Genomic DNA, 27,780 nt, shown 5'->3' with positions numbered 1-27,780 from the left:
AAGTTCCTACTAAAAGTTTGTTAAAGATATTAAAATGTTCCCCAAGAGGCCAGATGCAGTGGTAGCCCAGAGTGGGGGAAGCCCTGGATGGACTCCAATACCCAAAATCTTACTTGACAGCTCCTCTCAGGGCCCTCAAATGACCTTCAAACTCAACATATCAGAAACAAAATACTTGTTACCTGAAAGCTAGGTCTCAGCCCTGCTGCCCCTTCCCTCACCCTCCATATCCAATTCTTTTTGTCTGACCATTCCTCTCCGTCTCCATCACGATGCTAGTTCAAGCCACTCCCTTTGTTTGTGTGGATTTAGAAGTAGCCTCCTAAAGAATATCTCCTGAACCACTTTTGTCTCCTATAGTAATCTGTTCTCACCCGCTACCAGAGAGGGCATCTTTTCAAAATGCAGATCTAGTCATGTCATACTGTTGGTCAAAACGCTTTAAAGGCTTCTCACTGCTTTGAAGATAAAGGAGAAACTCCTTATGACAGTCTACAAAGCCCAGAATGCTCTGGCTTCTACCCACCTCTCTATAGCCTTTCTAGCTCCACACTGCCCTCAGCCATCTGTTCTGGCCATTTTGTCCTTCTTTAAGCCCTCTGCACTCACTAGATTCTGTCTAGCCAAAGTGCCTCTCATCTAGGAATTCCACCTTATCCTTTCAGACCTTAGCTCAAACAGCTTCTCTCCAGGAAAGCTTTCTTGACCTCCCTGGCCAGGTTAACTCTCTCTTTTCTGGGTGACTCATACTGGGAATTGCTCTACAGTTGCAATTTAACATTGATTCACACAATTTGTTTTTATTACTATTTCTCTGTAGATTCTCTAAGCTCCATGAGTGCAAGGTGAGGGTCTGTTTATTTCTCACCACTAGACCTCAAGCTCTCAGAAAACAGCAAACAGGCCAAGAATTGTTGAAAAACAAAAATGAATGAATGGCACAGAAATGTAAGCCAGAAAGAGCCAGGGACCACCTGAGTGCCTTTCTTCCTGTTTCTGATCTCCCTTATATGTGACCAGTAATGGTTTTAAAACATAGTTTGTCACAAAATGCTCCCCTAGTCCAGGAACTCCTTGGTGAATGTCCTAAGACCTGACTGATGCAGAGTGAGATCCCTGGTTATAACTCCATCAAGGGACAAGGCTTTGGGCACTGTCAAGCCAGCATCTATAAGTCTTGTTGATGAAATTAGGATTTTTCTTCTTGCAATGTAAGTGTAATTTTAATGGCTGGTCATCTTTGAGATGTATAGAGTATAAAAATTGTGAAACCTAGGACAATGGGAAAATATTCTCATAATAGTGTTTAACATGTTATGCTAGAAATGAAAGAGAAAAGTTATTTTTGAAGACCTTATTAATGAGATAATCTAGAAGAATCATTGCTAGAAAAAGAATTTTTAATCAAATGTAACATCTACATGTATTTTCTGTTAGAGAAGAAACTCTCTTTCAATGGCTTCCATATTAACAACTCATAAAAGATAGAACAAGTGAGGAATCATACCTTCTGGTTGTTTAATTCACTTCTATTCATATGTTTCAGACCAAGACTCTCTACTTCTTCCATCAAAGTTCTCATATTTAGTATATTATTTTCAAATAATCCACAGTAAATATCCATAATATGCTTCCTAGTATGACTTTAGTCATTTAAGAACTTTAGTTCTAAAGTCCACGTGTTTGTTTGTTGAATGAAAAGTCTGCTCTTAAGTGTTTTTAGAAATTCCAAAAGGCTCTGTTTTGAAGCACCAAGCCTACTGAAAAATAAACATGCTTTTACAGGCAAAACACACATACTCATGCACATGTGCACATAGATATACATAACATAAAAGTTTTAGAATATCATCAGTAATACTAACATAACTCATTTACTGAGTGCTTACTATGTGCCAGCACTGGGTTGAACAATTTATAGATATTATCTCCTCCCACCCACTACAACTTTGTGAAGCAGACTATATTTCTGTTCCCATTTTATCATTTTAAAAATTCTGATAAAATACTAAGGCTATACTAAGAGTTAAACAAATTGCTTAAAGTTATATCCGTTAAGGGTAATAACCTTGGTTAAATAAAACAGTCTGAAATGGAACAATTAATACATAAACAAACTAAATTGTTGATTGTTAATCAATTTTTGGCAGGGTTGCTGAGGGTCTGGCTTTCCCATACACACATCAGCATAACCTAAAATAGCAAGGACTGAAAGAAGGCAATTACTACAGAACAAACAAGATGCTGATTAATATATCATCCTTTCCATCCCAAATAAAAATTTCATTTATCTCACTCACATAATTCAAAAGCTAAAAAAATAACCATGTAGAAAATACCAATTAATAGTTTGCGGTGAATAAATGTTGACTTTGTCTCTGATTAATGCTCTGGAAATAATTAGAATTGATTCCAATAAAGTGGTCTTTCCTGGTTGCTAAATTTCAAGGAGTGAAAATCAAAAGTTCAACATAAATAGACAAAATCTTCAGGAAATCGGGTGAGAGTCACCATTCTGAATGATTATTGTCATCCTGTTTGTGTTTCTATTTCTCACAAGAGTTTTAGTTAAAATCTTAAACAGTCTCATGCTTGAAAATTTTGTCTTTCCTGATTTAACAAGAAGCCCCATGCAGGGGCAAAATTTGCAAAGTAATTACCATGGAGTGGTCACATTATTTCAATATTTCTCAGGGACCATCTTTATCCCTGTAGAACATATGTGTCCTCATTCTACTCTGCTGCTCTGTGCCCCCAAGACCCTCGATGCTGTTCTTGATGCAGTCAACATCATTCTTTTCTTTGAGCATTATAAAGCATATTCCTAAAAAATAATTCTGTGGAATCTACTCTACTGAACTGAGACACATGTCAAGTTAATGTCAAAGCTACATTGGCAATGCACTAGAATGTTAGAATAGAGTTCATTTCTTCACTCTAATCATTATTTAAGCAATCATAGTTCTGATTTTATAATTCTCTTTTGGGAGTTGTGATACATATTTCAAAAATCCCCTGAGAATTGGAATATTTCTCTCTTGACCTAGAAAAGGGAAACTATAATAGGTTTCCTGTTGAATTAACTCCCAAAAAAGAACTGTTTGGTAAATTTATTTAACAACATCTCTCTTTCCATTTGCATTAAGAAAAATGTGACAAAATGAAAACACCCAGTATTACCTTTGCCTAGTGTGCTACAAAAGGAACTCATTCTTAGCATTCAGTCATTGAGGGAGCTCTGGACCAGGTGTCAGGAATTGAATTCTAGATGCTGAGCACTCCGCCACTCACCTTTTCGACCTGCTAAGGGACTCATAGGTACTCTCCATCCAGAACCAAGCTTATTCATCTCTGAAATGGGCTCACAGTAAAAGGCCTACACCAACTCATTTATATCAGCTGCACAAAGAGTCACTGGTCCAAGTGTTCAAAAAACAAAAAATAGACACTTGATTCAATAAAATGTAAACCATAACTGCCAGTATTGGCACTGTAGTTTATTCTATGAGAATCTAATTAGAATACTTTAATGTTCTGTAGGAAAGTACAACGGGGGAAAATGGGCAATTTTGCTAAGCTAGCCTCACCGAGTTAAATCTATTGACGGTACTTTAATAATCCTGTATCTAATATCTTATTTCCTAATTAATTTTCAGAAAGATTCTCAAAAAACTTCAGACTTCCTTATTTTCCAATATGTCTATATGGATACTTATGTGTGGAAGAAAGATGTTTTCAGGGAAAGTAACTAAATTAATAGCATTTAGTTAGGTCCTTTTTTACTGATAACTAGTAGAACTATATTTTGTCCAAACAACAGTCCATCTAACTTAAAATAAATTTAGATAATAACAAGCTTTCTACACAGCCAACAGAAAGGAGCTTACTCCACAAAGGTCAGTGGATTGGTTCCATTTGTCATGCTCTGCAGTGGTTAACAAGAGTGTAGATAGGATGTTTATCATTGTTAACACTAGAATTTTTTATTTCATCATTTCAACCACTTACTTAGTTTGCCATAACAAAGCACTAGCTTAATATGCAGCAGTGAGCTTTCCTTCTGATTTAAAAGCTGTATGAATCTCTGACAGTTCTGAGCAATGCTTTTTATGGCTTTGTTTGCCTTTTTCTAAAATGAAATGACAATTCATTTTCCATAAATAAGCTGAACAGTCTTTGCAGCAGATATTTTTCCTTTGAAGTAAATTCAAAAGAGATTTTCAGATGTGTATATATATTTTTTTCTTAAGTTGCAAATGGAAAACACCTCCAAAAGTTTTGCCTTATGACATCTGGTAGAAAGCCTTGTAAAGCTGGATACACTCTACAGGCAAATGACAAACCCTCTGAAAGTCATAATTTACAATTCTTTTTGAACACATAATTTTCCACATGTTAAGATTTGGTGGTTTCTTTCCTGTTATATTAGAAACACAATAATAAAGCCATTGCTTTAGAACAAGAAAGCCTGTTGGCTCTTGGGCTAACAGATTTTATAAAAAGTACAAATTTTGAAGTGTCCTATTTTTCATTTGGAGGTAGCTGTGCTTTTTAAAATTTACTTACTTACTTCCTATACTCAATGTAGAGCTATGGAAAATCTCCAGAGTAGAAGGCAAGAACTTCAGGTTCTGGTCTGGGCCTAGCATTAGTTTTTAAGAAACACTAGTTTTTGAGAAAAATAGTGAAACTCTTTGGGTCTCAGTTCTCACAACTATAAAACTAGGCAAGATAGTCTTCAAATATTCCAGGTCTACAACTCTGTGAGTCTATGATTTCATAATCCAAAGGAGGGAATTTGATATAAGTAAGATGGCTTGAGTCCATAAGGAATATTTGTGAATTCTAGTATTAACTACCAAGGGGAGTAGCTGCCCATGTAAGGTTTTAGAAAGCACAGCTGTGTCTGATAGTAAAGGGAGTGTTTAGAATGCATCCTCTCCATTAATTAAGGCTTTTCTTTCTTCCTCAATTTTCCTAGGGTATTGTATACATTGGCAATTGAATCTGCTTTCAATGACATGTCTTTTCTCTTAAGGAGCTGTTTTTATTAAATATAATAAATTTATTTTTATCATAAATATAAAATGATACATGTATTTTATTACATTCTTATCTCCTACAAATATATAAAAAAGAAAGTGGATCTCTAGACAGCACACAATATGTAAGTTAAAATAGCTTATAGGCATAATATTTTGCATTTAATTATTCTATACTATCATCTAGGAGTTACATAAATTTTTAGCATTTATCCATAGGTATGTGGATTATCTGTATTTTATACATAGGGAAACAGGCAGAGGATAAACATGGGACCTACTCCTGAATACATAGTAATCTCTGAGCAGGTCAAAGATGAAAGTCCTTACTCTCCCATCCCAGTGGAAGCTATTATGCTTAGCTCACCATTATTACCTTTCCCCTGCCTCTGGAATTTTATAATTCATATATTTCTAAATATCTTTATAGCACTGACAAAAAATTGACTAGAACCACTAACAACATCAAAAATCATAAGCAAAAACCACAAGCAAAAACTGGCAATAATATGAGTATAAAATGAAACGAGACTAATACCTTTAATATATAAATTCGTGGAACAAACAGGAAATAAAGGTAGGATCCTTATTGATAAATCATGGACATGTGAGCATATTATATGATCTGGCTATTCAAAAATGAGGAAAACAAGTTTAATAAATCTAATTTAAAAGTACAAACTCATTAATAATAAAAGAAATACAAATTGACACTATAAGAAATATCTTCTTTAACATGCCAAAGGAAAAAATATTTACAGAGGGCTAATACTCATTGAGAGGATATGATGAGATCACTATTCTCATATGCTGCTAGAGGGAATTTAAGCTGTCACATTTACTGGAAAGTAATTTGGGGATGTAATGTGTATTAAGTGTCTTAAAGATGTTCCATATTTTGGGCCCAGTGATTCCCCTCTAGGAATGCACCCAAAAGAAATAATCTAAAATGCACATATATATGCAAAAAACCCACCATTTTCACTGCAAATATTATTTATAACAGAAAACAACCTAAATGTCCCAAGATAAATAGTTAAATAAATTATGGCACATCCATAGCATAGACAGTTATACAGTCCCTAATAATATTCATGAAGTATTTTCAGTGACATGTGAAAAGGTTGATGAAATAGAGGGGGAACAAATTACAAAGCTATATACATAGTGTATCTCAAGTATGTTAATATTTAAGGTAGATCATAGACTTAAACATAAAAATAAAACCATAAAGCCCTTCAAAGAAAAAATATGAGGATATTTTCATAAACTGAGAGTGGGCAAAGATTTCTTACAATGTAGAAAGTGATAACCATAGAAGAAAAATTTGATAAATTAGATTTCATCAAAATTTAAAACTTGTGCTCATCAAAGGACAACATCAAGAAAAAGAATAGGCAAACCACATACTTACAGAAAATATCCACAAATCATGTCTGACAAAGGACTTATATCCGGAACATATAATGAATCACTATAACAACAACAACAATGACAGCATAATAATAATAATAAATTATTTAAAAATAAGCATACTCACAGCAGACACTTCACAAAGGAAAATATACAAATGGCCAATAAGCACATAAAAAAAGTGTTCCACATCATTCATCATTACGGAAATACAAGCTAAAATCCCACTACACATCCACTAGAATGGCTAAAATACCAAAGACTAAAAATACCAAATGTTGGCAAGGATGAAGAGCAACCAGACTCTTACACATACCTAGCTGGAATGTAAAATTGATACAACCACTTTAGGAAAAGGTTTGGTGGTTTCTTATGAAATTAAACATACACATATCCTTTGACCCAGCAATTCTACTCCTAAGCATTTATCTGAGAGAAATCAAAACTTATGTCCACAAAAAGGCTTGTACAAGAATGTAAATAGCAGCTCTAGTCACAATAGCCAAAAACTGAAGTCAACTCAAGTGTCCATCACTATGGGAACAGATAAATTGTGATGTGTTCATGCAACGGAATCCTACTGAACAATGAAAAGGAATTAACTACTTTTCATACAACAACATCGATGAGTCTCACAGATATAATACTGAGCAAAAGAAAGACAAAGACAACATACTGAGTCATTTCACGTATAGAAATTTCTTAAACAGGCAAAACAAATATAAGGTGTTACCATGTGACACTGCAATCCCAATCCTGGGCGTATATTCAGAGAAAACTCTAATTTGAAAAGATACATGCACCCTAATGTTCATTGCAGCACTATTTACAATAGCCAAGACATGGAAGCAAGTAAACTTCCACTAACAGATGAACGGATAAAGAAGGTGTGGTATATATACACAATGGGACATTAATCAGCCATAGAAAAGAGTGAAATAATGCCCTTTGCAGCAACATGGATGGACCTACAGATTATCATATTGCGTGAAGTAAGACAGAAAGACAAATATCATATGATATCACTTATATGTGGAATCTTAAAAACTGATATAAATGAACTTACTTATAAAACAAATAGACTCACAGACATAGAAAACAAACTTATGGTTACCAAAGGGGAGAGCGGGAGCTGGGGGGAGAGATAAATTAGGAGTTTGGGATTAACATATACACACTACTATATATAAAATAGATAAATTACAAGGACCTACTATATAGCATAGGGAACTATATTCAATATCTTACAATGATCTATAATGGAAAAGAATCTGGAAAAGAATATTTTATATATATATAATCACTTTGCTGTACACCTGAAACTAACACAACATTGCCAATTAACTATACTTCAATTTAAAAAAACAAATGTAAGTTAAAGTAAAAAATGTTGTCTCAAGAATGAGAAGAAGAGCAAATAGGGACAGTCTGGAAAGAGACATGAGGGAATTTTCTGGGTAGGTTAAAATGTTCTCTATCATAAGATATGCGTATTGGTCTGATAGGACTGCCATAAGAAAACACCACAGACTGGGAGGCTTAAACAACAGAAATTTATTTCTCACAATTCTAGGGACCGACAATTCAAGATCAAGGTGCTGGCAGATTTAGTTTCATTCTGAAGCCTCTTCCCTTGGCTTGTAGGTGGCCATTATCTTGCTGTGTGCTCACGTGATCCTCTCTGGGTGCAGAGAGAGATCTCTGGTGTCTCTTCCTTTTCTTATAAGGACAGCAGTCCTATCAGATTAAGGATCCATCCTAATGACCTCACTTAACCTCATTATATGCCCTATCTCCAAATACAGGCACAATGGGGGTTAGGGCCTAAAATTATGAACTTTAAGGGGACATAATTCAGTCCATAACAGAACAGTTACATGAGTAGAACCACATGCCAACATTGCACAGTTATGATTTGTCTTTTCAATGTTCATAAATTCTACCTCAAAAATATTATAAATTGAGGGCTGGAGAGTGGATAAAGGAATAGATGAAACAATAATTACATGAAATAATAATTAGAATGTTGAACAATTTTGAACTTTGTTGATATGTATTCAGTATTCAGTATTCTATCTACTTTGTGTAAATCATTCTATTTACTTTGTATATGTTTTACAGTTTTTATAATAAAAAGTCTAATAAATAAAGGAAAATGATGTGTCAATGGAAGATACTTTGTAGAGATGACAACTCTGTGTGACATGCTCCTGAGTTGAGCTCCATCTTAGGTATGTTTGTATTGTGTTTCTTGGGCAGGTCATCTTCTGGCCTTGATTCACTCATCTAGAGAATGCACTCATAATATAGACTTATTGAGTGTTCATTAGGTGCAAGACACGAGGCACTATGGTGGGCTTACCTGACATTATCACCAAAGTCCTATTCAGCATTTAAATTCTAAAGTCCTATTCAGCATTTAAATTCTATCACCATTTTATGTCATCAATGCAGATCACCCTCTCTTTTGCTACATATAATTCTCATGACTTTTAACCTTTATATCTTGTGTTTATTTTTCCTTCCTGTAGAGATAAGATTCAATAGGCCAGTGCAGCAGTTATCTTTCAGCAGATTTGTTGTCTACTGAAATCTTTTGGTCTAGTGAGATTTCTGGAAGATACATTCAAGGAAATAGATGACACCCACAGCCAATATAATACTCAATGGTGAAAAGCTCAAAGACTTCCCACTAAAATCTGGAACAAGACAAGGATGCCCACTCTCACCACTTCTATTCAACATAGTACTGGAGTCCTAGCCACAGCAATCAGACAAGACAAAGAAATAAAAGGTGTCCAAATTGGAAGGTAAGAGGTAAATCTGTCATTATGTGCATATGACCTGATACTCTATATAGAAAATCCTAAAGACTCTACACAAAAACTACTAGAACTGATAAATGAATTCAGCAAAGTAGCAGGATACAAGATTAACATACAGAAATTGGTTGCATTTCTTTACACTAACAATGAAATATCACAAAATGAATGTAAAAAAAATCCTTTTTTTAAAATCCTATACCATTTATCATATTTTTAATTAATTTTTATTGGAGTAGAGTTGATTTACAATGTTGTGTTAGTTTCTGCTGTACAGCAAAGTGAATCAGTTATATATATACATATATCCACTCTTTTTAAGAATCTATTCCCATATAGAGTATTGAGTAGAGTTCCCTGTTCTATACAGTAAAACAATCCCTTTAAAAATCATATCCAGAAAAAAAAATATGTAGGAATAAACCTGACCAAGGAGGTGAAAGATTTATATGCTGAGAACTATAAAACATTAATTAAGGAAACTGAAGGTGATCCAAAGAAATGGAAAGATATCTCATGCTCTTGGATTGGAAGAATTAATATTGTTAAAATGGCCATATTACCCAAAGCAATCTACAGATTGAATGCAATCCCTATCAAATTACCCAGGACATTTTTCACAGAACTAGAACAAATAATTCTAAAATTTATATGGAACCATAAAGACCCAGAATTGTCAAAGCAATCCTGAGGAAAAACAACAAAGCAGGAGGCATAACCCTCCCAGATTCAGACAATACTACAAAGTTACAGTAATCAAAACAGCATGGTATTGGCACAAAAGCAGACATATGGATCAATGGAACAGAATAGAGAGTGCTTAAATAAACCCACACACCTACTGTCAATTAATCTTTGACAAAGGAGGCAAGAATATACAATGGAGAAAAATTCTCTTTAGCAAATGGTATTGGGAAAGTTGGAAAATGCATGTAAATCAGTGAAACTAGAACACATCCTCATGCCATACACAAAAATAAACTCGAAATGGCTTAAAGAGTTAAATATAAGACAGGACACCATAAAACTCCTAGAAGAGAACATAGGCAAAATATTCTCTGACATAAATTGTAGCAATACTTTCTTAGGTCAGTCTTCCAAGGCAATAGAAATAAAAGCAATAATAAACAAATGGGACCTAATCAAACTTAGAAGCTTTTCTACAGTTAAAGGAAACCATAAACAAAATGAAACGACAAATTACAGACTGGGAGAAAACATTTGCAAATGATGAGACCAACAAGGGCTTAATTCCCAAAATATACAAACAGCTCATACAACTCAATAACAAAAAACAACCAACCCAATCAATAAATGGGCAGAAGACTTAGACATTTCTCCATAGAGTCATAGACGTAGAGAATGGACATGTGGACACAGAGGGGGAAGGGGAGGGTGGGACGAATTGGGAGATTTGGTTTGACATAGATACACTACCATCTGTAAAATGGATGGCTAGTGGGAACCTGCTGTATAGCACAGGGAGTTCAGCTCAGTGCTCTGTGACAACCTAGATGGGTGGGATGCGGGGGTGGGAGGGAGGTCCAAGAGGGAGGGGATATAGGTATACATATAGCTGATTCATTTCATTGTACAGCAGAAACTAACACAACATTGTAGAGCAATTATACTCCAATAAAAAAAAAAAAGAAGACATACAGATGGCCAAGAGGCACTTGAAAAGATGCTCAAAATTGCGAATTATTATAGAAATGTAAATCAAAACTACAATGAGGTGCCACCTCACACTAGTCAGAATGGCCATCACCAAAAAGTCTATAGGACTTCCCTGGTGGCACAGTGGTTAAGAATCCGCCTGCCAATGCAGGGGGCACGGGTTCAAGCCCTGGTCTGGGAAGATCCCACATGCCACGGAGTAACTAAGCGTGTGCGCCACAACTACTGAGCCTGCGCTCTAGAGCCCACGAGCCACAACTACTGAGCCCGTGTGCCACAACTACTGAAGCCCGTGCGCCTACAGCCCATGCTCCACAACAAGAGAAGCCACGACAATGAGAAGTCCGCTCACTGCAATGAAGAGTAGTCCCCGCTCGCCGCAACTAGAGAAAGCCTGCACACAGCAACAAAGACCCAACACAGCCAAAAATAAATAAAATAAACAAATTAAAAAAAAAAAGTCTATAAATAACAAATGCTGGATTGGGTGTGGAGAAAAGGGAACCCTCCTACACTGTTGGTGGGATGTAAGTTGGTGCAGCCACTATGGAAAACAGTATGGAGGTTCCTAAAAAAAAAACAAATAAAAATAGAGTTACCATATGATCCAGCAATCCCACTCTTGGGCATATATCCAGACAAAACTATAATTCAAAGAGATACATGCATCCCTATGTTCATTGCAGCCCTGTTTACAATAGCCAAGACATGGAAACAACCTAAATGTCCACCGACAGATGAATGGAAAAAGAAGATGTGGTACATATACACAATGGAATGTTACTCAGCTATAAAAAAGAGTGAAATAATGCCATTTGCAACAACATGGATGGACCTAGAGATTATCATACTAAGTGAAGTAAGTCAGAAAGAGAAAGACAAACACCATATGATATCACTTATATGTGGAATCTAAAATATGATACAAAAGAACTTATCTATGAAACAGAAACAGACTTACAGACCTAGAGAACAGACCTGTGTTGCCATGGGGGAGGTGAGGTGGGGAAGGGATGGATTGGGAGTTAGGGGTTAGCAGATGCAAACTATTATATATAGAATGGATAAACAACAAGGTCCTATCATATAGCACAGGGAACTATATTCAATATCCTGTGATAAACCATAATGGAAAAGAATATAGAAAAGAATGTATGTGTATGTGTGTGTGTGTATAACTGAATCACTCTGCTGTACAGCAGAAATTAACACAACACTGTAAATCAATTATACTTCAATTAAAAATATATAAAAAATAAAAATTAAAAAATAGTAGAATAACCAAAAAAAGAAAATAGATGACAATATGGAGAATTTTATGAAAGAACTGAACTCTTTTCAAGGAATTAAACTAAAATTCTAGTATAAATAAGCAAATATAGCTAAATGAATAAATATGAGAATTAAATAGATGATTCCAAAGGCAGATTAAAGTCAGTATAAGTGAGGATTAGTGAAACTGAAGATAGTTAGTATAAAACATCCAGACTGAAGTATGAGAATAAAATAATAGAAAATGTAGAAAACAGATAAGAGACATATAATGTAAAGTGAAAAAGTCAAACACACATTTAATCAAAGAACCAGAATAGGAAGAGAGAGATTTGGGCAAAAACATTATTTGAGTCAAAGAGATTGGCTAGGATTTGTAAAAATTATCAACCTAAGATATCAAGCCTTCAGCTCAAGAAACTAAAATCCCAACCAGGATGCAAAAATCATAGTCAAACTGCCGAAAATGAAAGATAAAGAGCAGATCAAAAAGCAGGCATGGAAGGCAGGGGTAGGGGGGGACACTATCTTCAAGGTCTCAGTAATAAGACTTATAGCTGAATGTGGAACATAGTAATGAAAGCTAGAAATCAATGGAATGACACATTTAAAATTTTAAAAAGCTGCCAGTCTAGAATTCTATATTCAGCAAAAACATCCTTCAAAAAAGAAAGTGAAATAAAGATGTTTTAACACAAACAGAAACGGAGAGTGTTTGTCACCAGCAGACTTTTCCTAAAAGAAGATTACTAAGGGAATTTTCAAGTGACCCCAGATGGAAGCAGGAGAATGCAGCAAGGAATGAAAAGCAACAGAAAGGGTAAAAAGGGCATAAATATGAATAAGCATCAACTATATAAAAAGAATTGTGTCTTATAGGATTTTAAATATATATATGAATAAAATGCATGACAACAAAAGCACAAAAGTTAAGGAGAGTATATAGAGTTTAAGTTTTTAAATTCTTGCATTATATGAGAAATGCTAAAAGTTCTAATTCATAATAAACTCTAATAAACCACGGATACATGTTGAAATGTTTATAGCAACCATGAAAAGATTAATACATAAATGTATAACTAGCAAGCAAATATGGAGAGATGGAATAATATTTTTAAATACTTGAATCTAAATGAAGGTAAGATATAATTTTTTTCCTTTTAAATGGAAGTAGAACCCCAGAATCTGTTGGATCTAAGTCTTTGATTTATTTTGAGGAAAAAAGTTTTTAAAAGAAGAGGAAAAAATAAAAAATTAAGTCATGAGTATTGACAATAAATATTGTCAATTTATATGTGGCTTCTGTAAGTATTGCATTTAAATCCACGAAGTTACTAACGAAAAATTACCCAGGACCAGAACTTCGCCACAGAGTTCAATCATATACAGAAATTACTTCTAAGGAAAGAAAAGTAATTTCAAAAACATAGGTAGTTCTGGGAAAGCCAATTTACTCTAAGAAGTTGAAACATTCAAGATAATTTAATGTGGAGGAAAGAGAGACAAAAATTACTTTTTAGGAGATGATGAGATGCCTGATATTTTATTTCTTAAGGTAAAGAAGGATATAATTTACTCAAAGGATGTTTGTTCATAATCCAAGGAAATAGTATTTGATAGATGTGGTTTTATCCTCTGAGACCTCACTGCAGCAATGTTCTGTGAAACCATATTAGAATTAAGAATTTTTATCTTTTAGTAACTGGGTAAGTCTCCCAATGTAGAGTTCAAAGAGGATATTTTTACATGAATATATTATCTTTATAGCAAAATCTTTTAAAAGAATTAATTATATGTGTGTATGTACACACACACGCACACACAGAGGCATGAGTGGAAGTAACTGACATCCACAGTTATTCTATAAACTGAAATTTCAAGATAACTTAAATTTCTTGATGAAGGGCCACCAACATCTTTTTTAAGGAAATATATTAACTACTTACATATTACATATTACCTACTTTTTTAAAAATGGAAATTAAAAAAGTATTACATACTTTCCAATATACTTAAAACAACTAAAAACATAAAATACATACTCTTATTGAAAATTAAGGTATAATTATTATTGGCATAGATTATTATACTATCTTACAATGTTCAAAGGGACAACAGGAATGCTAAACTCCTTTTTTAAAAATTCTACACTACCCCCTTTAAAAAAAAATTCTCCTAATTTTTACAGTTTCCCTGCTTCCTCCTTGACTTCAGGCCACAGCTGCTGTTTTCACTACTGCAGTGTTCCTGCCCTGTAATCCACTGTAAATTTGGGAGCCAATATCTAACATAATAGTGCATAGGACCTTCATGGCAACCTCAGATCCTCTCTGGTGAATCAGGTGAATGTTGGCCACAGAAAGTGCAAGGACTTTTACAGACATCACTTTTCTCCCTTTCCATTTGTGGCTTTTGGGTGGAATTTCCCATCGGTGAGGTTTCCCTATAAGTGAACTACAAGGAAGTGACAGCCATATGTTCATTGACTTTTATTAATGATGCATATAATGTCAGACCTACTTCCATCTGAACATCAACCTTTTAACTTATTCAGGAAATTGGTTCTATTTAGTTCCCAGATGCAAGTGGGTAGGGTTGGGTGGGAGGTGAGGGAACAAGGAGCTACCATCGACTGAGAAGGGATCATGCAAGATAAAGCTCAGTCACCCTGTGATATCAAATATAATTCTTTTTTTTTTTTTTAAGAATTTTCTTTTTATTTATATTTATTTATTTATTTATTTATTTATTATTTATGGCTGTGTTGGGTCTTCGTTTCTGTGCCAGGGCTTTCTCTAGTTGTGGCGAGCGGGGGCCACTCTTCATCGCGGTGCGCGGGCCTCTCACTATCGTGGCCTCTCTTGTTGCGGAGCACAGGCTCCAGATGCGCAGTCTCAGTAATTGTGGCTCACGGGCCCAGTTGCTTCGCGGCATGTGGGATCTTCCCAGACCAGGACTCGAACCCGTGTCCCATGCATTGGCAGGCAGACTCTCAACCACTGCGCCACCAGGGAAGCCCTCAAATATAATTCTTACAGCCGGTCTATGACGCACCTATTGACAACTCCATTTTACTATTAAGGAAAAAAAAAGACTTGCAGAAAAAAGGCAAAGGTAAAGTGACTTGCCAAAAGTCACATTGCTAGAAAATAGCAGAGCTGGGATTAAAACCCTGGTGTGTTTCAGTGCCTCCTTTTTTTCCCTTCCACTACACGAAAGCTTTGGAAAATCTCAGGGATTAACTGGAAAGGACGAATGCTGGAGAACGTTCTATGGTGAAAACATAGCTCCAACGTTCTGAGCAATATTGTTGTGGCTCTAAAACTGCACAGAGATGAAAAAGATGGCATCAAAATCTAAAATCCTCTAAAGAAAAAGTGAACAATACTTTTTAATTTTTTAAGCATAAATTTCCTTTATTAAAATATAGTAGACATTCAGGAAAATGCAAAAATCATAAGTTTAAATCTCAGTTAATTTTTATAAAGTGAACAACTCATGTTACTACCTCCCAGATCAAAGAATAGAACGTATGGCACCCTAGAAGGCCCCAGGCTCTCTCTCATACAAAAAGAAACTACTACTCTGACCTCTATCATCATAAATTATTTTTGTCTGCTTTGGAACATGCTATGAATGACATCATGAAACATGAATTCTTTTGTGTCTGCTTATTTCACTCTACATTTGTGAAATGTAATTATGTTGTTGCCTGTTGAAGTAATTTATTCATTTTCATTATTGTGTAGTATTCCTCTGTGATTATACCACCACATATTCATCCACTTTACTGTTGATGAGAACCTGGGTAGTTATGATACTACTTTTCAAATTCTGGTACATGTCTTTTGGCAAACATATGTACGCATCTCTGCAAGGTTTGTGCCTAGGACCAGACTTTAAGAGATACTTGGCGACAATTTTCCAAAGTGCTCGTGTCAATTTACATTCCCTCAGAGTAGAAAAGTTCCAGTTGCTCCAAATCCTTGTCCTTGCAGACACTTAAAATTGTCTGTCTTTTTCATTTTATTTTAGTTATTTGGATGGGTATGTAGTGGAGTCACATTTTTTCCCAGTTTTATTGAGATATGATTGAAAATAGCATTGCGTATTTAAGGTATACAAAGTGACAATTTGATATATATATATTGTGAAGTGATTACCACAATATGGTTAGTTTACACATCCATCAGTTCATATGTTACCATTCTTTTGTGTGTGTGGCGAGAACATTTAAGATCTACTCTCTTAGCAAACTTCAAGTATACAATATTTTAACTACAGTCATCATGCAATACATTAGATCCCCAGAACTTATTCATCTTATAACTGGTATTTTGACTGATATCTCTCCATTTTCCCTACCTCCCCCACCTCTGGTAATCACTATTCTACCCTCTGCTTCTACAAATTCAACTTTTTTAGATTCCACATACAAGTGAAATCTAAAAGTGTCTTTCCGTGTCTGGCTTATTTCACTTAGCATAATGCCAGGTTCATACACATTATTGCAAATGGCAAAATTTCCTTCTTTCTTAGGGCTGAATAATACTCCATTGTGTATGTGTACCACAGTTTCTTTATGCATTCATCCATCAATGGACATTTAAGTTGTTCCCATGTCGTGGCTATTGTGAATAATGCTGCAGTGAATATAGGGTGCATGTATCTCTTTGAGATAGTGATTTAATTTCCTTTGGATATATACCCAGAAGTGGGATTGCTGGATCATATAATTGTTCCATTTTTAATTTTTTGAGGAAGCTCCAGAGTGTTTTCTATAATGGCTGTATTGATTTACAGTCCCACCAACAGTGGGGCATAATTGTTCCCTTTTCTTCATACTTTCACCAACAACTATCTTTTGTCTTTTTTTTTTTTTTTTTTTTAACATCTTTATTGAAGTATAATTGCCTTACAATGGTGTGTTAGCTTCTGCTTTATAACAAAGTGAATCAGTTATACATATACAATATGTTCCCATTTCTCTTCCCTCTTGCATCTCCCTCCCTCCCACCCTCCCCATCCCATCCCTCTAGATGGTCACAAAGCACCGAGCTGATCTCCCTGTGCTATGCGGCTGCTTCCCACTAGTTATCTATTTTACATTTGGTAGTGTATATATGTCCATGACACTCTCTTACCCTGTCACATCTCACCCCACCCCCTCCCCATATCCTCAAGTCCATTCTCTAGTAGGTCTGTGTCTTTATTCCCGTCTTGCCACTAGGTTCTTCATGGCCTTTTTTTTTTTTTTTTTTCCCCTTAGATTCCGTATATATGTGTTAGCATACTGTATTTGTTTTTCTCTTTCTGACTTACTTCACTCTGTATGACAGACTCTAACTCCATTGTCTTTTTGATAATAGCAATTCTCATAGGTGTGAGGTGGTATCTCATTAAGGTTTTGATTTGCATTTCCATAATGATTAGTGATGTTGAACACCTTTTCGTGTACCTGTTGGTCATTTGTATGTCTTCTTCAGAAAAATGTCTATTCAGGTCCTTTGCCCATTTTTTAATTGGATTATTTAATTTTTTGCCATTGAGTTGTATGAGTTCTTTATATATTTTGGATATTAACCCTTTATCAGATATATGGTTTAAAAATATTTTCTCCCATTCCACAGTTCACCTTTCATTTTGTTGATTGTTTTTTGCTTGTTGTTGCTATACAGAAGCATTTTAACTTGATGTGATCCACTCATTTATTTTTGCTTCTGCTGCCAAGACCAATGTCAAGGAGCTTTTCCTCTATGTTTTCTCTGAGTCTTCTTTCCTTTTTTCTTAGCCCAACTCCAGTTTTATCAGTTATGTTTATCTTTTCAAAAAAACAACTCAGTTTTGTTGATCTTTTCTATTGGTTTCCTATTCTCTGTTTCATTTACTTCTATGCTACTCTTTATCATTTCCTTCTGTAGGTGTCCTCTTCATAGTGTTTAACAGGCCACAAACATGAACAGGGGTGATATCTAAGATTTCATAACCTGAGGATCGATGTATTCCTAGAAAATCCGAGTTAATATGCTAAGAGCATGGTTCCAGAGAACACAAAATACAATGGTATTTGAGTTGTTTTTATTCTGCACTAAGCATAAATAGTATTCTGTGTGCTGAGCTGAAACAATACCACCTGATCTAACATTGTTTCTTGAGAAAATATGGTTCAAATACTAAATACTATCCATATATTTCTTATGAAGAAATATAGTTCTTTCTTGCAACAACAGATCTCAGCTGACTCCCCAGTGTCTGACTTAAGTCAGAAAAGGCATATCCTTTCTCAATTTTATACAGTAGTGAAGAAGACTACATTTTTTCTCTGTAGGAGCTGGTTAAATCTGGCTCCTTGACTGCTTCCTGCCATGTGGGTCATAAGTGTGGGTAAGAAGTGATGTCACTAATGACAGTCTTAAGTGGACATTGGGTACCAGATTTGGGATGTGTGGTTCCATAAAAGAAATTAAGGTTACATTTAACTGTACAGCTGAATGTGAGTAGGGATGGGAGGAGTGGGGAGAACAGTCCTGAACTTCAGAAACAAAGGGACATGCCTCAGCAAGCAAGCAAGAAATGGCTTCTTGCATCTCAAAGGCTGCTTCTGCCCCAGAAAAATAGACCTATTTTATTTGTTAAACAAATGTCCAAAATGTGCAGTATGCTTTAGAACCACAAGTAAATATCTTTGATAGCATATTCTTAACAAGACCCACTGCAGCTCTTTTCAAAGCATGGTCTTCTATATACTCATACATTTCCTTAGTCCAAGGCAAAACGGCCCAGGACAACCCTATCTTTAGAGAACATACTTCATGAGGAATGGATACTCCATATTTAAAATATTCTTATCCAACTTCCCTTCCACTGCAACTGTGTGTGTCGCCTTTGTTTCACCCTTGTACTCACCTAGGCATTAAACCCCTCACCTTCACCAATTTCTGCAAAAAAAAAAAAAAAAAAAAAAATCAAAAAATCAAAAATCCAATCACAGCAAGTTTTTTGTGAGAGTGGAAGTTTATTGAAGATTTGGGACATTTTGGGGAAGTACTATACAACATTCCACCATCTCTCTACATTCTTCCTTCCCCTTTTTCCATGTCTTCAATCTCTTCCCCTTCCCAGTTCAAAGTAATTCAGTATGGCCCTCTATCAGTCAGGACAGGCTGGGATGTGCTGTGGTACAAAACAACCCCCAAACCAGTCACTTAATACAAACATTTATATGGGAATGAGACCTTCATTGATGTGCTTTGAAAGTACCCACAGAGATAATCTGAGCCTAAGCTCTACGTTTATATCTTTTGCACCATGTATAGTTACTCGGATATTGAAAATATTACAATATGCCGAGGAGGACCTTATAGTTCCCTAAAAGGGGAACTTTATTTTGGCCTAATGATTGCTAAATAAGAATTTACTTCAGAATCATGTGGGGACTTTAAAAACTTCAGATGCCTGGGCCCCATCCACAGATATTTTGATTCAGTAGATTTGATGTGTGGTCCAGGACTCAATTTTTAACAAGCTCCCCAAGTACTTCTGAAAATTATCCAGGTTTGAAAACTACCCCTCTAGTACAGGGGTCAGCAAACTACAGCCCTCAAGCTAAAGCAAACCCTGCCATCTGTTTTTGTAAATAAAGTTTCATAGGAATGCAGACATGCCCATTCATTTATGTATTGTGTATGGCTGTTTTGTGCTATAATGGCAGAGTTGAGTAACTGAGACAGAGACCATATGGCCCACAAAATGTAAAATATTTACTATCTGGTCCTTTATAGAAAAAGTTTGCAAACCCTTACTCTTGTCTACTTCATGACTAATTTCCAGAGTCATGTGATTACTTGTGATGGGAACTAAGTAAGGCAATGCAGATGATCACTACTGAAAACAATAATACCTGGACTGAATTCTTTACAATCTTTATCTTCATATGAGAAAAATGATTGTTTTTTATATACAAATTACCAGCCAAATTTTTTCCTGAGTTATACTGTCCCCTAATGGTAGAAATGTTAAATCACAGATGCTTAATCAGATTAGATGTTCCCCATTGTTAATCAATTCCTGAAATCAGTCACTATAGACTTTGTAGCAAGGGACTTTAGGAATCAGTTCAGGTGGTAGAACTGAGTAGGACTAAACGGGCTCAGAGAAGGTTGGCAATTTTAATGAGAATTAGAATCCCTTCCCTCTGTAAAATTCCTTTCTCTTCAAAGTCTATTACTCTTTGCATATCCAATTAGATAGTCATTTATCCCAAGGTGATACATTTCTTGGGGACATTTCGGCCATTTGTGATGCCATGCACATCTCCAAAATTGAAGCACAATACTATCAATATGGTCAAAATCACATGTGCACTCACTATGATGAACTATGATGAAAGGAAAGAAAGCTTAAACAGGAATCTGGACGCATATACATATATGCCAAGATGGTTACCAAGAGGGATTGCACACATGTTGGAAATAATGAGTCAGCAGAGGATGAAACCATTGGTTTTCCCCTTGACTAATGATTAAAATCCTCTGAGTCGCTTTTAAAACATGATGATGGCCAAATCCTGCCCCCCGTCAGAATCACTTGGGACATCTGTTAAGGTGATGCTGGACATTTGTAAGGTGGACCACACTTTGCGTAGGAATGAATTAGACCATCCCTAGCCACTAGCCACAATTTTCATGCAAACTCAGTGGTTCTGAGATCTTAAAGTATGTAAGTATCACTTGGAAGCTAACTAAACATGCAAATTTGCAAGCTCCAGTCTCACAAATTAAAACTCAGTGGATCTCAATTTCTAACAAATGTTCCAAGAGATTTGAGAGTCACAGTCTGAGACCAAACATACACTAACCTACACAAATGATATTTATTCTACAAATTACATTTTTTGTAAAGGCAGCAGCATTGTTTATTAATTTTACAAGCTACCTGACCAAATGTGGGGAAATTTTTCTCATGTTCCAGGTGTGAGAAGAAATTACCATCAAATTCATTGGCTTAAACTAACAATTTTATTACATTTCATGATTTTGTGGGTCAAGATTTGGGCAGAGGTCGGCTGGATGATTCTTCTGTTCTCCTTGTGGTACTGATTCAAGTCACTTAGTGGTACCCAAGGAGCAAATAGTTTGGCCTGAAGAGTCCAAGATGGCTTCACTTCACATGCCTTGGCTGGAAGGCTGGGCCAACTGGGACTGTTGCCTGGAATGCCTACACACACAACCTCTCCAGTCTGGCAGCCTTGGCTGGAGTAGTAGGTCTCCTTACATGGCAGCTCAAGGCTCCCAGAGAGTGTTCCAAGACACAGAAAGTGGAACAGAGTCATTTCTGCCATAGTCTACTGGTCAAAGCAGTTCCAGAGCTCAACCAGATTCAAGAGGAGGAGTCATAAACAGACTGGAGTCATGGGTGTGTGACCCTTTGAAAAACCTCAAGTGCAGCTGCATAGGAACCTGAACTCAAAAGGACTCCATGCTTGGTTTATTGCTGTCTTGAAATTCTTTATAATTTTTGAACAAAGGGCACTACATTTTCATATTGCACTGGGTTCCACAAATTATGTAGCTTGTCCTCATCATAAACCTCACCTTTCAATGGATAGAGTATTAAAAAATTTGTAGCCATCTTTAACGGGTCATAAGCTGCCTGCCAGAGACTTCATGCCTCACCATAGTTCTGTATTCAAAATTATCCTTTCAAAATGAAGACTGATGTTTGTGGGTTAAATTCAGCACAAAGAAGGGAAACAAATTATGAGGTTGGAAACAAACAAATTCTGTGATAAGTTTAGGATTAAGAAATATGTTGGAAACCAACAACACTGAGTATCTGCTAGCACCCTGTAACTGGTCACCTCTGGGTTCACTCACTCAGTTATGTCACTTAGGCATTAACCAACAGTTATCCAAGGTCAGTATGTGTGCTGAATTTATACATATTGTCCTTGATGAGAAAGACAGCCAGTAATCACTATATAGAAAGGAGTCTCCATGGTCTCAGCAAACCTGGATTTGTTTTGGGGGGCATCTGCAAAACTATGTGAAGGTTATTAGGGAAGGCAGTGACAACTCCTATGCTTTTTGAGAACCCCAGCCACATCTGACATCTTTTTGGGTCATCAGTCATTTGCACTACATTATGTTCTCAGCAGGAGTTCAATACGATTGCTGGTGATGAATCTAAGCAACAAATGGCATCATAACAATAACAACTACCAAAAACCAAGATGAATAGAATGGGGACACAATTAATGGAGAACAAGGTCAGGAAAAGTTAAGTACAGTATTTTGCACAAAGGCAAAGATTACTGAATTGAAAATATTGATATGATAAACCCTTGAAAGGTATGATTATTCAGGGAAAGTTTCTTAGAGAAAGAAGCTAGACTTTGAAAGAAATGAGGGTTGGCAGAGTACTGAAAGGAAACAGAAACTACGTTGGTATAAGGACAAGAAGAAAATCAGCCCGACTAGGGTGGAAGAACGCGGGTAGAGGGATGTTACTGGATAAATCAGAGGTGAGGAAAGGAGAGTCATTGCTCCAGGGCACTGGTCCTAGGCTGCAGAATCTGAATTTACTCCATAAACTATGGGAAGTTATTGTTTGCTATTGGTTTGGAGGGAATGAGTGATGGCTTTTTATTTTAGTATGCAAGCATAATAGTGGAAGTCTCCAGCTGATGCACATTCCAAAGGAGGTACAAGACTAAGATGCAGAATTTTTCAAAGGAGGTGGTCAGAAACCTAGTGAATGATTTCCTGAACCACTGATCCACATTGAGGGTACAAGTATTAGAAGCTGGAGATCAGAAAGGACTTTAAAAGGGAGGAGTTCTTGAGATACTTGATGGTGGGAATGTTTCCCCTTATCTCAGGAGACTATTTGAAGAAGTTAATATGTATCTCTTGGAGTCTGAAGAACACAGTGGCCTGGTATCTGATTCCCTCCTGAAGAAAATTTAAAGGGGAAAAGAAAGGATGACTAGCTACTTTGATGGAGGGAGTGAGAATTGGCCTGCATTCCCAGAGTTCTTTGAGGTGAAAATGTGTTTCCTGTTGTGGTAGATGTTGTGATGCCTAAAAGACTTGTTCCTCCAGCTACTGGAAGTGATGCCAGCAGACAGTCCTCAACTGTCAGTCTCCCAGGGGATTGCTTTGGCTGAAGAAAGCTGATGACTGGCTGGTATGGGGGTACAAAGTCCCAGGCCCCCACCGCAATTTAGAACAACTCTGCAGAGCTATCCCAGGATCAGAACTCCCTGTAGATTGGCTAAGGCCTCTGTTGAGGCTGCAGCAAAGCTCAGCTTCTCCCACTGACCAGTTTTGCTTCTTTCCCTTCCTTTCTACAGGTGTTGATCCCAAGGACACTCCCAAACAAACATCTTGCATGGTTATCTCCATTTCAGAATCTGTTTCCCAGGAAACCTGACCTGTAACACCTGTAGATCAGATGTGGACCCCACCAGCAAGTGAACTAGCATGGATTATCTTGGGTCTGTCCAAGTGGGACCCTGTAGGGAGGAATAAACATCAGCAGACAGGATCCTTAAAGTATCACTGAATTCCTTACAGCTGGGGAAGCAGTGAGCACCAGCTGTAATATAGCTGTACCAGCCCAGGTCAAGAAAACCGAAGATTAAAGATTTCCAGTTATGAGGGGGAGGGAGTCTTTGAAGAACTTACAAAACTATCTCTGAGGAGGGCCAGTTTTAACCTTTTGCCAAGTCCAAAGAGCACAAACATCCAGTTCACAGCAGTGTCAATTAAATAAAGCCTTTCCCTCCCCTCTCCTGTCCTCCTTCCCAGGGCTCCAAACCTGGAGAGGTTAGAAACGCGGCGGAGGGGCAAGAACACAAGATAGCGTAAGAGAGAAGATGCCAACCCCACGCTTTTCTTGACTTAAAAGTTTAAAACTGTTTTCCCATCTCTCTCCATTTTTCATGATATCCCTCAAACTCTGTCATGGTCTATCCTTTCCTTTACTTGGTGAGATGCCCCATATTCCTCTAAAGTGCTGTCTGCAGTGTCCCTTGTTGCAAAAAGTCGAAACCTCACCTTGTCCGTAGGCCCTGACGTAGCGCAGTGGTGGACCTGCGCGACCGCCACGCTGCTCGCTCCGCCCCGCGCGCTCCGCTGTCATTCCCAGCCCAACCCTGCTGCCCCGCCCCATCCGTTCCGTTCCTCTGGCCCCGCCTAGCCACCCTGCCCCGCCCCGTACTACCCGGCTGCCCCGCCCCGTCCTTCTCGTCCGCCCACTGGCCCTCCCCTTCTCGATGCTCTCGCCCCGCCGCTTCCTGCTGCCCCGCCCCAAATCACTCGTTTGGTCCCGCCCCCTCCTGGTAGCCTGGTGGCAAGGAGCGGCGGCCGCCAGCGCCATGGGGACTGCCTCGTCGCTCGTGAGCCCCGCCGGCGGGGAGGTGATCGAGGACACGTACGGGGCGGGCGGCGGCGAGGCCTGCGAGATCCCGGTGGAGGTGAAGCCCAAGGCTCGCCTGCTGCGCAGCTCGTTCCGCCGGGGCGCGGGGGCGGCGGCGGGGGCCGGGCCGGGTTCGCTGCCCCGAGGGGCGGGCGGCGGCGGGCTGCTGGGGGCCAGCTTCAAGTCCACTGGCTCGTCGGTGCCCGAGCTGGAGTACGCGGCGGCCGAGTACGAGCGGCTGAAGAAGGAGTACGAGATCTTCCGGGTCAGCAAGAACCAGGAGTTGTTATCCATGGGCCGCCGCGAGGCCAAGCTGGACACGGAGAACAAGCGGCTGCGGGCAGAGCTGCAGGTAACGCCGGGCCCGGGCGCTCACCGGGGACGGCCGCGACACCCGGGAAACTGAGCCCCGGGGCCGCCTGCCCACCGCCCCGCAGCCTCTTGGCCGCACTGCCAGCTGGACCCTGGACACCTGACTGCTCTGCATTTTAATTTGAGGGGACATACTGTCTTGGGGTCTAAACTGATTCCTTAACTAACCGCTCCCCCCTTTTCTATTTCTGGTCCATTCATTCAGATGCCTTGAAGCAGTTAGCCTGGAAGTGTCCTGAAGCAGCAAATGCTAATCTCCAGAGAAGTAGGTCCACACGGAGCACACATATACACAAAAGATTTTGGTGACATCTGTTGAGGCAACTCATCAAACCCTTCCTAGGAGTTTTTAACCACGCCTCGCCCTCCCACCCCCCACTCCCCTACCCCCACCCCCCTACCCCCCCACAAATTTACATAACTCGGAGGTGGGGCTTCTGTCTCGGTTTCTTTTTTTTTTTTTAATTTTTTTAAAATTTATTTTTATTCTTTTTTAAAATATATTTTTAAATTTATTTATTCTTGGTTTTTTTTGGCTGCGTTGGGCCTTCCTTGCTGCAGGCGGGCTTTCTCTAGTTGAGGCGAGGGTGGGGGCTACTCTTCATCACCGTGCGCGGGCTTCTCACTGCTGTGGCTTCTTACTGCTGTGGCTGCTCTTGTTGTGAAGCACGGGCTCTAGGCACACGGGCTTCAGTTGTTGTGGCGCACGGGCTTAGTTGTTCCGCAGCAGGTGGGATCTTCCTGGACCAGGGCTTGAACCCATGTCCCCTGCATTGGCAAGTGGATTCTTAACCACTGTGCCACCAGGAAGCCCCTGTTTTCGTTTCTTTGTGAAGTTCCATGGCTGTTGGATTTCAGTGACCTTGAAGTGAATTTTTCTGGCAGCCCCTGATTTTCACCACCTTAACTGCTGTGGTTGAAAACGTTCCCTAGGTATAGTCAAATTTCCTTAATCCATTTGATTAAATTACTCAAAAAACAATTATTACATGCCCTCCCTGTAAAAGATCTATTTTAACTGATTATTAGGAAAGCTATTTTTTTGTGAGCAAAGTCGTGAGACTTTGTGTCATCAGTTTGGGGCCCCTCTGAGGGTTGTAGTTTGTTTACTCTATTTTTCTTTACTATGGAAGAGACTTCTGGACAGCCCAAGTGTTCCTGAGCTCATTACAGTAGGAATAGAATAAATACGTCAGACCTGATTTTTCTAGAAGGAAGAAGCCTTCTTCCTTCTAGACTAGTCCTTCTAGTCAATCCCTCTCCACCCCCACCCCACCCCCATTAGCTGTTGTATAATTAGCACTGTTATCTGGGAAGACATAAGCAGTTTTATCTGTTGTCTTACAGATTTTCTACTGGGCAGTCTTAATGCACTTGCATATATGAAATGGACTTATGCATTTCAGATATCTGATTGCATGCATCCAAGCCATTGTCTTGGATTCACTGCATATTGCAAAAGACTGAGGTGGAGGTAGAAAAGTAAGCCAGACCAACCAAGGTAGAGTGCACTAAGTGTTGACAAATGTCACAGTCCCAGGTTATTCCTGTTACCAATCCTGATTCCTTATGTAACCCTTTTGATTCCTTTCTCACATATCTAGACATTTTTTAGAAACCTTCTGTATTTATTTAATCCATTCAGTCAGACATTTACTGGAAGCCTGCCGTGTATCAGGCACTGCAAGTGCTTGGGGCTAGCAAGAGGAGTAAGACATGGAGCCAAGGAGTGCACAGCCTCACAGAAGTAATTATCCTTCAGGTTAAGCCTTACAAGTTGTACTTTTTGTTCTCTTAAAGATGGGAAAGCTGAGGTGTAGTGAAGATTAAGAACTAGTGCAGTATTTCAAAGAAAAAGCATAAATTTCCATTGAAAGCTTAATGTCGAATATCTTCATTTATAATTCAAGCATATTTGCGTTTCTTTTTTCCATTATGTGTTTGAATAGAATGGCAATATGCCATTCTTGATAACTGGTGAAAAAGTAAGTAGATTTTTAAAATTCTAAGATATTTAATATGTATATAAGATAATGTAAAATTTGGGAGGCGTGCTATTTTTGTTAGAAATAACAAGGTAAATTATTCCAGGCACTTCAGAAAACTTACCAGAAGATACTTCGGGAAAAGGAAAGTGCTTTAGAAGCAAAATATCAAGCAATGGAGAGAGCAGCTACTTTTGAACATGACAGAGATAAAGTTAAGAGGCAATTTAAGGTAAATTTCATACATCTTTATCCCCAAAGTGATATGGAATAAAAGCAGTATATTTTAAAAGTTCATATAATACTGCGATGAATAACCAGAAGTAAATGATGTAGGAACCATGAAAGTTATAAGAACTAAACTAAAGCACTTTTTACATTTTTGAGTTGGATGAGGTAAACTTAAGGTAGTTTCAAAGAAAAGGTATAAAAGTGAACATTTTAATAGGAATTTGGGGGGGGCGGCGGGAAGGAAAGTGTTTCTATTAGGGGAAAGCATTTAGAATGTTTGGGGATGTTTTCTATGGGTGAGCATTACTGGCATTAAATGGGAGGGGGACAAATTTGCTAAACATCAGGTAGCACACGAGGCAGCTCCACACTACAGACACACATCCTGCTGGAATTCCAGTGGGTTCCAGTTACAAAACAGTGATGTAGAGGTACTCAGATTATTCATTCTACAAAAGGGGAGATCAAGGACCAAATGAATATTGATTTTATGAAAGAAAGAATTTTCCCTTAAAAGTTTATGATACAATTTTTGATTATGGAAAA

General features: G+C 37.8%; 1 protein-coding gene and 1 long non-coding RNA gene across 15 annotated transcripts in view; one reads left to right on the top strand and one right to left on the bottom strand.

Moving 5' to 3' along the window:
• The window catches only part of LOC309659512, a 40,671-nt gene extending 16,313 nt beyond the window's left edge, over window positions 1-24,358 (bottom strand). Inside the window, exons 1-3 of the long non-coding RNA XR_014262849.1 lie at window positions 24,286-24,358; window positions 19,133-19,164; window positions 13,803-13,885 (exon numbers count right to left, since the gene is read on the bottom strand). This is a non-coding gene — a long non-coding RNA (uncharacterized lncRNA). The remainder of the gene's footprint in view (window positions 1-13,802; window positions 13,886-19,132; window positions 19,165-24,285) is intronic.
• Window positions 24,359-24,561: 203 nt separating this feature from the next.
• NPHP3 (nephrocystin 3) overlaps window positions 24,562-27,780 on the top strand; it is a 42,702-nt gene continuing 39,483 nt past the window's right edge. For 10 of the 14 annotated variants that reach the window (XR_014262827.1, XR_014262828.1, XM_082459218.1 and 7 more), the window contains exons 1-2: window positions 24,562-24,998; window positions 27,110-27,235. Coding sequence is in view for 12 of the 14 variants with exons in the window: in XM_082459218.1 (XP_082315344.1) it covers window positions 24,606-24,998; window positions 27,110-27,235 (519 nt within the window). In the remaining 2 variants the exon portion in view is untranslated. Of the gene's footprint in view, window positions 24,999-25,223; window positions 25,284-26,663; window positions 26,766-27,109; window positions 27,236-27,780 lie in introns of all 14 variants that reach the window. The other 4 variants (XM_082459220.1, XM_082459219.1, XM_082459224.1 and 1 more) reach the window with 4 other exon arrangements.

Source organism: Balaenoptera physalus (assembly GCF_965194825.1).
Source record: "Balaenoptera physalus genome assembly, chromosome: 4".
Taxonomy (NCBI): Eukaryota; Metazoa; Chordata; class Mammalia; order Artiodactyla; family Balaenopteridae; genus Balaenoptera; species Balaenoptera physalus.
This window is presented reverse-complemented; position numbering and strand designations above follow the sequence as displayed.